We start from the raw sequence: 14630 nt of genomic DNA, 5'->3' as shown, positions 1-14630 counted from the left end.
GTTCGTCATATTTCCACTGGTACCTCTCTCGTGTGCTGAAGAGGTATGTGCCACGTGAAAATTTGGCAAACAGATTTCTTGTGGTGGTGGATAACACGCCTAGCCACCCACCCACGTTGAAGGAATGGGCCAGCATTATTGAGGTGGTGTTCCTGTCCCCCAACACCATGTCTTTGTTGCAGCTGATGGACCGAGCCTTGAAATCTTACTACCTCCGCCTCATGGTGAAGCAGTTGGTAAGGGCCTGCGACAGTGATGACAGGACAACAGTGCAGCAGTTTTGGAAGGGGTACAACATACGCCACGCCATTGAAAATATAACTGCTTCATGGGACTAGGTTAGCCAGGAGACGATGAACGGTGTGTGGTGGAAGCTGTAGCCAGAATGTGTCCACTCTTTCACTGGCTTCCCCGAGGGCGTGCAAGCTTCATCTGTTGAGCCTGTGCAGCAGGATATAGTGAACTTGTCACATGAGGCGGGCTTCGGGGAGGTCGATGAGGATGACCTGGAGAAGGTTCTCAAGAGCCACAGGGAGGAGCTCAGCAACTAGGAGCTCCTCAATGTGGAGATCCAGCTTGTACACCAGGAGGCAGAGGAGGAGGAGGTTGTACTTGAGGTCTGAGCTCTCAACATCAAAATCCTGAAGGAGATGCTAATGAAGCTGGACGAGATAATTGACCTAATGAGAACACACGACCCCCTCTTAGGACAAAGCAGGGACACAGCTAATCAGCTTGAGGAGGGGGTGAAAGTCTACATGACAATGCTGGAGGAGAAGAAGATGGTGGCCAGGCAGACTACGATCACAGCCTTCTTCAAGCAGGCCCCCACCAGGCCAGCTAGTCACACAGGATCTCCCCAGCCCTCGATGAGCAGAGCATCTCCCCAGCCTTCAACCAGCAGAGCAGCTTCCAAGCCTTCAAACAGCAGAGCATCTCCCCAACCTTCAACCAGCAGAGGAACACCAAGGGACACCTCCCACCGAGGACGTGCTTGGCCCATTGTTCTGGACGTAACCGCCAGCTGATCGCCGACTCCCATGTCACCTGTGTCTCCACTAAGGCACTCTGCCACTCCATCGCCACCTTCCTCTTCCCAGCCTCCATCTCCCACACCACCACGGCCACTGTCTCTGTCTCCCTTGCCACGACAAGAGCCACCGCAACTGACTCCATCGCTACCTCATCATTAATCGCAGCGATCTCCCTCGCCACCTCACCGGACATTGCAGCTGTCTTCCTCACCACCTCCTCTATCATTGCATCGCACTCCGTTGCCACCCCTAGAGCCATCGCATCACACCGCATTGCCACTGCCTGAGCCAGCACATCACACCCTATCGCCTCCACCTGAGTCATCGCATCGCACTCCATCGCCTCCGCCTGAGTCATCGCACTTGATCACCACCCCCTTTTGGCCTTCCCCTGGAGATCGGGTTTGAGGGCTTTGAGGAGGAGGATTGAATGTTCGGGAGCACCACATGTCCCCTAGCCTCGGGGGGGCTAGCTAGGATGATGACCAGGACCGGACATGGACTTACAAGATGTAAGTGTTGAGATATGTTTAATATTTTCTAACCTATTCCTTATGATTTCAGGCTTTATTTGTTGCTTTTAGTGAGATATTTACAGGAGTTAGGCTTAGGTTAACTTCCTTGACAGCTGTTAGGCCATTTAGATTCCCAATAAATCTGTTTTTGGGCTCATCTGGGTGGGTTTTGGACTTGGTTTGGGGGGAAACACATGGCTGGTAAACGGTCCACATTGAAACGTGTTAAAAGTACTCCGATATATGATACTCAGTCTAACGGTGGCATTTTACCTAACCAATTCGATCGTTAAACCGGGGTATGCCTGTATCTGTTGTGTCAGGTTTCTCTGATGTCACTTCTTACGTCTGGTTTATCCCTTTATAGTAAGGTATTTCTTTAGAAAAGCATATAAGTAAGCAAGTTGGAGTTACACAGTACAGGTACAGCATGCCCTCATTGTACAATGAGGATGCATTTTAAAAAACCCATCACATGACGATTTATCATACAGCGAGTCATTTATAAACATGGGTTCATTGGGCATGTGTTGTTGGCCAAAGGTCACTCACCCAGCAAAGTCTTAAAAATAAGTTTTCAACTCCCTGAAAGTGGTTGTCATTTCACTTCACTGTACTTCACTTGCAGTCTGCCACCAAAAATGAATTTAAAAACAGGTTTCCAGTACACCAAAACTGGTGGTTATTTCACTTCACTTCATTTCACGTGCTGCTTGAACTTCAACACCATGTTATTGTTCCATCACTGACACAGTTATACCCAATAGTGTCAAGTGCAAAAGCCATTTTTGAACAAACAAATGACTGTCGACTTGTCTGAGAGCAATCGTATAAGCGCAAACAGCGATTGTACATTGACCTGTGAGGCATCATATGGGACCACATTCATCACATGAGCAAAAAATTTTATTGTCTGTATATTGAAAAGGGTCATTAACTTTTCCATCATTGTATTAGTGATTCATTGCTGCCCTTCTCCAAGAATCCTGTGCTGATGCGGTGACGCATTCAAGTCAACAGTCAGCTGTCTGAGCCAACTTGATCACTCAGTGTTTACATGTGCAGAACCCTCATCTTGGGTCTTCACAGACAGTAGCATTCATATCAACCCTCTGAAGACTTTGTTTCGCTTGCCCACTCTCTCACGTGTCCTGTGCCTGTTATCATCTCCATTATGTTCTCTAGGTAGCCTAATCTTCTCACTTGCATAAGGCCATCACAACACTATTGCCATCACCAAGTAACTGTGTAATTATGCTGTGAACAGTGCTGTGTGCAATAGAGAGAACTATTAGCGCGTGAAATAAATGACACTCGTAACTTCAAAATCATGTGTTACCTTCTGTGGAAAGCATGGTGCTGCTAATGTTGTTGAGGGCAAGGCATAGCCTTTCCCTTGACATGAAATTAGACATTGTTAAGCACCATAAGGAGGAGCAAGGACCAAGCGAGATCACTGATGCCCTAAAGCTCCCCCAATCCAAGGCTAAAAGTATATGACGTTGTCTTTCCCTAGATATGAAATTAGACATTGTTCAGCATTGTAAGGAGGAGCAAGGACCAAGCAGGATAATTGATGCTGTAAAGCTGCCCCAGTCCACAGTCTCAGTGGTGATAAAGAAATCCGATGCTGTTATTGCAGTGTTGCAGAACATACCGTCCCTGATTGCTAAACGACTAACCAGGCTAAGGGAGCCTATCCTGGAGGAGATGCAACATCTCCTAGTTCTGTGGATTTATTAACTGACTTAGGCAAAGCAACCTCTTCACAGCACTTATCTGCATTAAGGCACTTGATCTGTGGAAGGACCTCAGGGATAAGCAAGGTCAAGGAGGAGTTCAGGGCCAGCATGCGTTGGTTTGAGTGCTTTAAGGCCTGTACTGGCCTTAAACATGTGACCATGCATGACGAGGCTGTTAGTGCAGACCATGTGGCAGCTGAGACCTTCCCTGTGAAGCTGAAGGCAATGATAGAGGAAGTGGGATACACTTAAAACAGGTCAATAACTTTGATGAGATGAGCCTGTTTTGGAAATAGATATTCCAGAAAACATATATCAGCTAGGAAGAATGACGTGTGCCATGGTTTAAGGCAGCCAAGGACCACCTCACCCTCCTCCTTGATGCAAATGCTGAGGGGGACCAGAAGCTCGAACTGCTTGTGGTATACCATTGTGGTAACCCCTGAGCACTGGCAGGGTTTGTGAAGGAGAACCTTGGTGTTATTTGGAAGAGTAAACCCAGGGCCTGGCTGACTGTACTCTGCTGCTTGTATGTGGCAGGATACCTTTTCCCCCTCCTGTAGGACTTTGTCAGCCAGAGCAACCTTGCCAACCCTTTCCCTTTGCTGGTTGACAATGCCTCAAGCCACCCTGAGGGCTTGGAAGACTATTTATCTATCTATCTATTGCCAGACGCCTCAATCCCATTCGGGGTGGCCACAAACAAATTGCCTCCACATTGCCCTGTCCCCCGCCATTTCACTGCCCTGCTCCCAACTCACACCCCCCTCTCTCATATACCTCTCCACCCCATCCCTCCATCTCATCCTCGGCCTCCCCCTCCCTCTCCCCCCTTTCACCTCACTCACATACACTCTCTTCGTCAATCTTTCACCCTCCATCCTCTCCACATGGCCAAACCACCCAGTGTATTCCTCCTAATGCTTCCTATCACATCCACATCCACACCACAATGCTCCTTTATATCCTCATTTGTCAGCCTGTCTCTCCATGTGACTCCACAGGTTCCTCTTAAATAACTCATTTCCACTGCTCTCACTCTTGACTTGTGTCCTTCCAACAAAGTCCAAGCTTCACTTCCATATGATAGAGTTGGTATCACAATACTGTCATGTAGTAACTTTTTCACTTCCATGCTCACTTCCCTGTTTCTTATCACTGCTTTCAAAGAACCAGCAACCTTTCTTCCCTGCTGTACCTTTTCAAGCACTTCACCCTCCAAACCTCCATCCTTACTCATCACACTACCCAAGTACTTAAATGTACTCACATTTTCCAATTCCTCACCATCCAACCTCGCTGTACATTCACTGACTTCACCTCTCTCAAAGACCATCACTTTACTCTTCCCTACATTCACCTTTAGACTCCGTTTCTTACACACTCTCCCAAACTCATCCACCAAGCCTTGCAGCTCCCCTTCGTCTTCACTGAACAACACAGTATCATCTGCAAACAACAGTACAGGGAGTGTCCAAACACTACCCTCTCTCATCAGGGCCACTCCAACATCCACAACCCTACCTTGTACCTCTTTTATTACCCCATCCATGTACAGATTGAACAACCATGGAGACATGTCTTGGAAGACAAGATGGATAATGTCAGAGTTGGTGCACCTGCTTCCCAATGCAACATCGTCATTCCAGCCCATGGATCAGGGTGTCATTCCAACATTCAAAACCTACTACCTCTGCCACACCATGGAGCAGGTGGTGAGGGCAAGTGATCCTGGGTTGAGTGATATAGTGCAGTGGTTCTAAAGAAATTAAGCGTGCATTCAACAGTATCATGGCAGCATGGAGGGTGGTCCAGCTAAGCACATCTGAACACTGTCTGGGACAGAGTATGGTTGGAGCATGTGTAATCTTTCTTGGGGTTCCTGGCAACAACACTTGAAGGTGTACAGAGAACCCCTGGCAACTAAGAAAAAGGCAGGACAAAAAACTACCATCACTTCCTTCTCCCCTGCCAGCAGCGTTGAGAAAGAGTCAAGGCCATCAACGAGTGGTGTACAAATGCAATATCCTGCATCACCTGCCTCTGTCATGTCTGTCTCATCTTCATCACCGCTTGGTATACCCGTACGCCACACCACCACGCTCTCCCTCACCCTCATTGCTATGCTTTCCATCAGCCTCATCATATCACTCTCCAATGGCTTCAGCACATCACTCTCCAGTGACTCAGTGCATCACTCTCCATGGGCCTTAGCTCATTGTTTTCCCTTGGCTTCACCACATTGTTCTCCCAAACGCTCATCACCTCCTCCTGAGGACCTGATGTGATTTTCTGGACCCTCCAACTGTCCCCTACCCTCATGGAGCACCACTGGTGACAACTTGAACCGGCTTTGGACATAATTCAGGTGGGTGGGAAAGTTTTTTTGGGTGGAGATTTTAGGTTTTATGGTGAATGGCACCCTCCCAATCTCTGTTAAACCCATGTTATATTGACCCCACTGTAAAATATACCATTATGCAGCGGGTTTTCACTTGACGTAACCCTGTCGTACAGTGAGTCATTACTGTATATGGTTTGTAGTGGGAAAATGGATATTTATTTAACCCGTACCATCCCAGGCATTTTTGCAATTTTATACCCACCCATTCCCTAACCAAAAACGGAAAAATTTTTTTGTTGCATAAAACAATCCAAAAGGACATATAAATCAAGGAAATGAAAAAAAAAAAATTACTCCCTATAGGAGAAATAAGTGCAGGCTGGCCGTCCATCGTGTTTCTAGCCCAGTTTTCCAAGCCGTGAGCTACGTTTTCCCGCCCAGCTGGACGGGATGAGAGAGAACAGGGGAGGAGAGTGGGGGAATCCCCGTTCTCAATATCCTTCTCCACTGGCTCATATTCCTCCCCAGAAGAGTCGTCCAGGTCTTCCTCTTCTATAGAATCACTAAATGAAGGGACAGAGGGTCCATGTGACAGTGTCAACCACCTCCTCCAGCCCAATGAAGCGGAAAAATGGCGTGACTTCCACGACATTGTAATGCTGTGACGGACAGTGGCACGCTGATGTTACCCAGCCATGCAGAACCAAACTCATTGTTACAAGTGCTTGTGCACAATGTTGCCAATACATTAAGCTACTCCTTAGCAAATAATTAGCTAGATTGAAGCAGTCAGAGACATGCTACAGCGATCGAATTATGCTGTTGGCACCATCACGTCGCTGGGATTACTCGAGACGTTTTGTACCGTCAGCACCATGCTGACTGCGGGATTCTACGGGTTAACATATTAGCTTCCTTGCAGTGAGTAAAAGGGGCCATTATATATTGTTCCCTTTAAACAGTAAGATTGGTTAACACAAAAGATCATAAACTGAGTGTCTAGTGAATGTTTAAAAAAGGAAAAAAAAAAAAAAAAAAGATTGGATGATGGATGGATGGATGGAAAAAATTAAAAAATTCTAAATAAGAAATGCAGACCTAGTACAAAATAAACAACACACTTTCACTAGCATGCTGCACAGTCCTATAGTGAATCAAGGACATATAGCAAACTCTCAACTATCCAGCGTAATTCAGCCAAGCCCTACACCAGATATTGCATCCAGCTCACTATTCAGCACTGAGCCTGATATTGCATTATTATCCATCTCACCTTTCAGTCCTAAAAACTTTCCCATGAGTAAAAGTTGAAAATTAAGCATAAAATACAATAAAGTAATGATAAAATGCAGTCATATAGTGCTGGCTGGCTACCGTTTACAGGCTGGTTGATACACCTTGATGCAGGATATTGCATAGCAGTGCCAGTTACATCCATTTCAGCACCAGATATTGCATAATTTTGCCGGATATTGCATTAATAGAGCTGAGCCAGCAGCACTGGATCTTGCTTTGGGCCAGATATTACGACTTTGGATAATTGAGAGTTTACTGTACTCTGCATATGTACTAGTTCACTGCAGGACAAAGCCATTTCATTGGAGGGAGAGTGATATCCAGAATTAACCTTTCCCCTTGCTGGTGAAGTATGAATGGGGAAGGGGTGTCTGTCAGAGTGATGCAAGTGAAAGAAAAAGTGCTGTGATGACTGTAGCTTTGTGTATTATAGTCATCTGTCATTGATGTACTGACATGGTGCAAATATATGGAGGAATATTAAAGTGAATACTGCTAGCACCCACATTAAATGTCTGCCATGGCTTAGGTTTGAACCCAAGATTTGAGATGCACCATTGTGTTCCACCACTGAGGTGCCTGAGTCATGTAAGTACAAAGAAATGTAAGAAGGCTGGATAAATTGGTGTACAACTCAGAAATATGGTAGTGCACAGCACCCATGTGGGCTTTGTAGCCTAAGTGGTTTCATCAAGAGGGGATATATCATAGATGACTTCAGGAGAAACTCATTGTGCTTCATAAGCAGTGTATAGCACCATATGTGGAGACAAGTATTCCAGCTCTTTGAGCCTGGGATGATTCTCCCAGTCACCTCTTCTAATGCCAGCATAATGTTGCAGTTTTGACAGCTTATTCCTAGGGTGCCATCATAAGGAGAGAGAGCAGAGAGTGAAAAAGAATTTTTTTACTGTATTATAACCAGCACTATATCTCTTTCTCATTCAAACTTTCTTCCATCAGATGTCTCAGGTTGGGTTAACAGAGAGTGTCCGTGGCAACAAGGGTGATGTTCGGAAGTTTGAGGTTTGGCTTCAAGGACGACAGGAAGTTCACACAATATTAGCCCCTTCTGCAGAAGTGAAAGAGACGTGGGTGAGGGAGATAAAACGCGTTCTACTTGATCAATTTGAATACCTGAAAGGGGAGAACATCAAACAGTATTCCTCAAGGATACAGAAAGGAGCCAGTCTCAATGGCATACGCATCCCACCTCTTTCACCCACTGCCCAGCACAGGTCAGTCAACTATTGGTGCATATTATTATTATTTTATAATTGAAATAATACTTGTGTTATGGGTAGTAAATGACTTACGGCTTGTTTAGCAGTAGCAGTGTTTCTTGTGATGTTTGAGAATGAACCTTGTGTAAAGTGCTGTATATCGTAGTTTACAGTATTAAATATTTTATATAAACCACTATGTTATGTGGTACTTGTGTGAAATTAGGGTGCTGCTTGATGATCCGGTTGTTGAAGAGGAACTATGCAGTAATAAAACACTTACGACCCAGCAAGCAGAAGCTTCATTTTATACATGGAGCAATATTGTCCAAACCACTCACTTGATGTAGTGCTGCTCTTGCCTGCCTGCCCTTTCCTCTCTTCCTTCCTTCTCTTCTTCCTTCCCCTTCTGTCTTTCTGTCCTTCATTTTTTCTTCTTCCTTTTTTCTGTGGGTGACTGTACACTGAGTGACAAGCTAAATGGTTTCCTGTTCACCAGGAAACTAAGTACTACACTGGGTGATAACCATATAACCAAATTGTGGTGCCTGGTGGTTTAGTGGGTAATTATGGTGCTCCAATGAGATTCAGCTGGTGCAGGGTTATATCCAAGGGGTGGTTGGGGTTTATTGTTCATGAAAAGCCACTCAGGGATGAGTGAGGCTGGTCACTTTCATCTTAAATGTCAGGACCAACTTGATTAGCCCCGGACTCCTACGCTCCTCATTGGACAACTCTGGATTAGATGATGAATGAATGAATGAATGAATGTACTGTAATAATTGTAAGTATTATAGGTCTAAGGTGTTCTGCAACAGGAGCATAATTTTTGGCGTAGCTTAGCACTCCTGAGTCACAGCACTCAAGATACTGAACAGACCAGTAAAAATGGGTGGTTATTGCTCATTTCACTTATGAATGAAATCTACTGGTCCTCCCCCCCACCTCCACTTTTTTTTTTTTAAGTGTAGATGGCACAGGTTCAGGTAAGGCAAATACTTTTATGGAAACTGCCTTTTTTACTTCAAATTGCAATAAGAGAGGAATGCATTTTTTTTCTTTTATAAACTAAACAATGTAACATTTATTTTCTTGAGCTCTAAAAGCACTTGGATTGAGTAAAATAACCTGTTGGTGACCAGAATAAAGACACAGTAGACATCCTGTGCCCAGAGAGCTGAGATTATATATATCAAGATCAAACTGTTTAGCATTTTGGTGAAGCATGTGAGTGGATTAATTATTAGGGTACATTAGCAGTTTCCAGCAGTACAGTTTATTATGAAAGCATACTCTTCAAACAAATGTAAAAGAATTACCAGAAGGTCATGATATATCATTTGGTTTTCTTTCTGCCAGCAGTATTTGGGTACCCCTGAATGAGGAGTGGTTTCAGAACCCCTCTGATAGCACTACCAGACATTTGTGATGTCATGGGAGAGCCATCTTGGACAGGGTGTGTAGGTGAAGGATGTTAATAACTCCAGCAATGCTTCAAAGGGTTGAGAAACCTTCACCAAAAATTCTGATGAAATGTATTTAGTTTTAATTTCTTCCATTTTGCAGGGTTTTCCATTTGGCATCCCTCATATGGAGAGGAATGCTTCTAGCCCCACCTATATTTGATATGCTATCTAGTCCTTGTTTTTTTTACTCTGTCAGGAACATAGCAACCTGGGGTTAAGCTACTTAGTCCTGACATTTAAGGTGAGGGTGACCAGCCCCACTGACCCCTGGGCAGCATTATGTGAGCAATAAACCCCAACCTTCCCTTAGATGCAGACTATAGTGGTTCCTATCCATCTAGTTAGAGTATTTTAACTCACTAGGCCTGCAGATGTTGTGCGAGATGTATTGCACAGTACGTTAATAAATGCTGCATATCTCCAACCATTTATCTTCTTTTGTGGTGTTATCATGACTCTGGCTTCTCCATTGCCTGTAGAAGGCAACAGAAGTTTATACCATTTGGCTGTGTGTAACTGTTTTTAGCGGTATTAGTTAAGAAAGATGTTCACGTGTGCCTAGGATCCCATTTCGGTTATGCATTGGGTTGACGTAGTTGAATAGAGCCATCATGGTCACAGAGTTTCTGGCATTATGTGTCCTGAAGAGTCCCTCTGGATTGGCTCATCATCACATGCTTCACCCAGGTATCCAGGACTCTAGGGGTTAAAATAAATAAATAAATAAATATAGGGTGGGGGGGAATACTTGGTGCAACACCTCTGTCCTACAACCGAAATAACAGTTGAACATTTTATTGTACGTTCCCCTGTGAGTAAGTGAAAAGATTATAGCAGTGAAAATATTGTTTGGTAAAGTTGTTATTTCAGTTATATCAGTGTAAGCACCACAGAATGGCTTGGATAATGAAGAAAAAGATAGATTCTGGAACAACTTGGTATATGTGGTTGATGGTATGGGGGATGCTGAGATTGTAGTTTTCGGTGGGGATGTAAATCATTATGTTGATGAAGTGACTCAAGAATATGATGGAGTACATAGGGGATGTGTATATGTTACAAGAAATGTGAAAGGGGAAAGGATACTCAAATTCGGGGAGGTGATGAACATTATTTGGGTGCAACATGTATGTGAGGAAACAAGAAAGTAGCTGATTATCTATGAATAATAGTAGCCAGATTCAACTATCTCTGGTCAGAAAGGCAAACAGAAGGTTGGGTGGTGGCTGAACAGGGAGCTGTTGACAGTCGTGATGTAGGTATTAATAAGCAGTACAAAGATCTCAAGGACAATCCCATGAGAGTTATTGATTCATTGTGTGGATGGACAAGGGGTTCTCCAAAACATAAGATAACATGGTAATGGGATGAGGGTGTAGAAGCCACAGTTAAGGAGAAAAGAAGACTTTTCCCAATGAAAAGGGGTGGTAACAGAGTGGAATACATTACTTGGCTGCAAGGCATAGGGCAAGAAAGGTATACAGGGCAAAATCTGAGTCTCAGAATTTTACTGGACAACCTAAATAGTGTTGAAAGGAATATGGTATTTTAGGCTGCAAATTTAATGAAGGGGGAAAACAGGGATGTCGTAGGTAAGCAGTGTGTGGAAGAATGATGAAAGAAAGTTAGTGATGGACAATGAGGATATTAAAGATGCATGGAGAGAGCATTATAACTGACTGCTGAATGAGGAATTTGGGTGGAACAGAGAAGGTTTGGAGTCAGAGGATCCAGTGTTTTGCCCTTGGCCTTCAGTTTTGCTGCCACTGTGAGCAGGGCAATAGCCAGGATGCAGTTGGTGAAGGCAGTGATTGTGTCTAGGTTGACTGCCGCAGTGTTGAAAGTCTCAGGGTATATAGGAATGGGTTTAGTTACTGATTTGAAAAATACAATTAAACATGAGGAGGAGTAGATTGAGGTGATTTGGGCATCAGGAGAGAGTGTGGAATGACAGTTGGATGTAGTAAGTGAGAAGTGTTAATGTTAGAGGTAGGGGTGTGAGAGGTCAGCTGAAAAAGACCTGGGATGAGGTCATTGAGCGTGACCTCAGAGATAAGGGACTGAACAGGGAGGCTGCTAGAGATAGAACAGCATGGAGAGCCACCAGTAGGTGACCAGGGCTGATGCATGCAAGCATGCTGAAGCCTTTAAAAACAAAAACAAAATGAATGTGTTGTCCCAGATAACTGGCTGAAGACTGTGGTTGTATTTGTGTATAATGGGAAAGGTGATGCCCTGGAAAGAGGAAATTATAGAGGCATTAAACTTTTCAACCAGATAATGAAGGTAATGGATAGAAATATAGAAGGTATGGTAAGGGAAAGAATGAATATTGTTAAGATGCAATTTGGGTTTATTCCAGGGAAAGGGACGACTGATGCCATATTCATTGTCTGACAGCTTCAGGAAAAATGTATAGAAAAGAAAAGGGAGCTATACCTTGTTGTTTGTTGATTTGGAGAAGGTCTTTGACAGAGTCGCTAGGGAAATGGTGAAGTTGGCAATGAGAAACCTTGGGATTAAGGAGTTACAGCTGGTTATGGCTGTATATGTGGGTGGTTGCACCCAGGTGGGAGTGAATGGAGACTTTAGTGATGAGTTTTCCATGAATGTTGGCATGCATCAAGGGCCAGTCTTGAGCCCCTTATGGCTTTTCATGGTGTTTGAAGCTCTCTCATATGACTTCAGAAATGGACTTCCTTGGGAGATGTTGCATGATGATGAATTGGTGTTGAGTGCAGAGAAGAAAAGGGAGGCGGATGAAGGCTTCAGAATTGGAGAATTGGAGTGGGGCACAAAGGTCTGAGAGTAAATATGGATAAAACAAAAGTGATGATATCTTGGACTGGTGACAGTACTGTCAAAGCAGAAGGAATGTGGCCAGGTGCAGTTTGCCACAGTGGTGTGGGAAGTAACTCCATCTTATGCAATGTTTGTAAAAAGTGGGTGCATAAGAGATGTAGTGGTATTAGAGGCAGGCTGTGAAATGATATTCATTTTGTTTGTGTGGTGTGATTGGGAGAGTATGTAGAGATTGTCAGGTGTGAAAAAACTGATCCTGCTGGAGAATCTCCTGAGTATTTAGAGGAGTTTTGTTATTTGGGAGACATATGTGCTGGAAGTGGGGTAGAGCTAGCTCTGTGGCTAGAGTAAGGAGTGGCTGGAGGAAGCTTAGGGAGCTCTTGCCTCTCCTAGTATTGAGAGGGCTCTCCCTCCATGCCAAGGGATCTTTGTATGCAGGATGTGTTAGGAATGTAATGCTGTATGGTGGTGAGACCTGGGCAGTAAAGGAAGAGGATATTTGTAGCTCAGACATACAGAACTGACAGTGGTTACATGGATGTGTAGAGCATCCTTGAATGTGAGGCCTGGAGGGTCTAGGATTGTGGTTGAATAGTTGAGAGGAAGGAAGGACTTTGATTGTTATGGTGTTGTGATGATGAGGTATAGATTGAGATGGTTTGGGCATGATTATGGAGAGGATGGAGGCTGTCTTGGGTACAGAAGGTGAGAAGTGTGAATGTTGGGGGTAGGGCTGTGAGAGGCAGACCAAAAAAGACCTGGGACAAGGTCATAGAGTGAGACCTCAGGGATAAGGGACTGAATAGGGAGATTGCCAGAGAATGAGCAGCATGGAGAGTCACTTGCCATTAGGTGACCAAGGCTGATGCTTGCAAGTATGTTGGAGCCTTTATAAACGATATGAATGTTATGATACGACCTTGATTCATCCAGTTGCTCTTAAAATCAAACTACTGTACTTCATTCTTGTGTGATCCTTAACTTTTTCACTGACTCTGATCCAAATGGAGAAGTGTTGAAGCTGACATTGCCTTTTGACCTTGACCTTTGACTTCTTGTTCTCAAAACTGAACTGTTTTTACCCATCTCATTCTTGAACCATTCCATGTTGTCTGAAAAAAAAAAAAAAAAAAAAAAAAAAGTTGATTTTGCCATGTTACTCTGATCTTTGACCTGTTGTTCTAAAAAACCATAGGTCAGCCCTTTGTCTTATCCTTCACCCTTCTGCCAAGTTAAGACCAAATCAGATCAAAACTGTTTTAGTTATAATGTTTATCCTCAAACTCATAAGTTGAAATTTAACCTTGATCTTTAACTGATTATTCTAAATAGACTTCCTTCATTCTTTCATTACCATCAACCCTTCCACCAGTTGTGATCTGAATTGGATAAAAAGTGCTTAAGTTACGAAAGTGACGCTCTGCGGTTAAGGGGTTAAGGGATCTAAGCTACGAAGAAATACTAAATAAACTGAATCTACCAACACTACAGGAGAGAAGGAAAAGAGGTGACATGATTATGCTATATAAATGCATATCAGGGAAGGAGAAAATAGACATAAATGATTACTTAACGTATGGGGAAGCATCAGCAAGAGGACACTTAAAAAAACTGCATAAGAAGAGAGGTGATAAAGATGTAAGGAAATTTAGTTTCCCAAATAGAGCAATTGATCAGTGGAATGCACTACCGAATGAAATAGTGTGTGCCAAAACAATTCACAAATTTAAGGATATGTACAATAAAAATGGTTTAAAACACGGGAAAATACGAGCTTGACTCATTCCTGTAAAGATACAATTAGGTAAGAACAATTAGATAAGAACACACACACACACACACACACACACACACACACACACACACACACACACACACACACACACACACACACACACACACACACACACACACACACACACACACACACACACACCTGATATTTGGAAAAAAGCAAATATTGTCCCCTTATTCAAGAAAAGAAATAGACAAAATCCACTCAACTACCGACCAGTATCACTGACCAGTATTGTAAGCAAGGTATTAGAAAAGCTTATAAGAAAAGCTTGGGTAAATCATCTAGAAGAACACAGTATGATAACAGAAAGACAGTTTGGTTTCAGAAAAGGAAAATCATGTGTTACTAATCTGTTGAGCTACTGTGACAGAGTAACAAACACAATACAGGAAAGGGAAGGATGGGTGGAC

The 14630-nt window shown here is 43.7% G+C and overlaps 1 protein-coding gene across 1 annotated transcript in view; it reads left to right on the top strand.

The window, feature by feature from the left end:
* The window catches only part of LOC145401055 (guanine nucleotide exchange factor DBS-like), a 1269176-nt gene that overhangs the window by 1169202 nt on the left and 85344 nt on the right, over positions 1–14630 (top strand). The window contains exon 23 of the mRNA XM_080273428.1: positions 7895–8169. Within this exon, the coding sequence (XP_080129554.1) occupies positions 7895–8169 (275 nt within the window). The remainder of the gene's footprint in view (positions 1–7894; positions 8170–14630) is intronic.

Source organism: Coenobita brevimanus, chromosome 54, assembly GCF_032717465.1.
Source record: "Coenobita brevimanus isolate Jiangsu-jjx chromosome 54, ASM3271746v2, whole genome shotgun sequence".
Taxonomy (NCBI): domain Eukaryota; kingdom Metazoa; phylum Arthropoda; class Malacostraca; order Decapoda; family Coenobitidae; genus Coenobita; species Coenobita brevimanus.
This window is presented reverse-complemented; position numbering and strand designations above follow the sequence as displayed.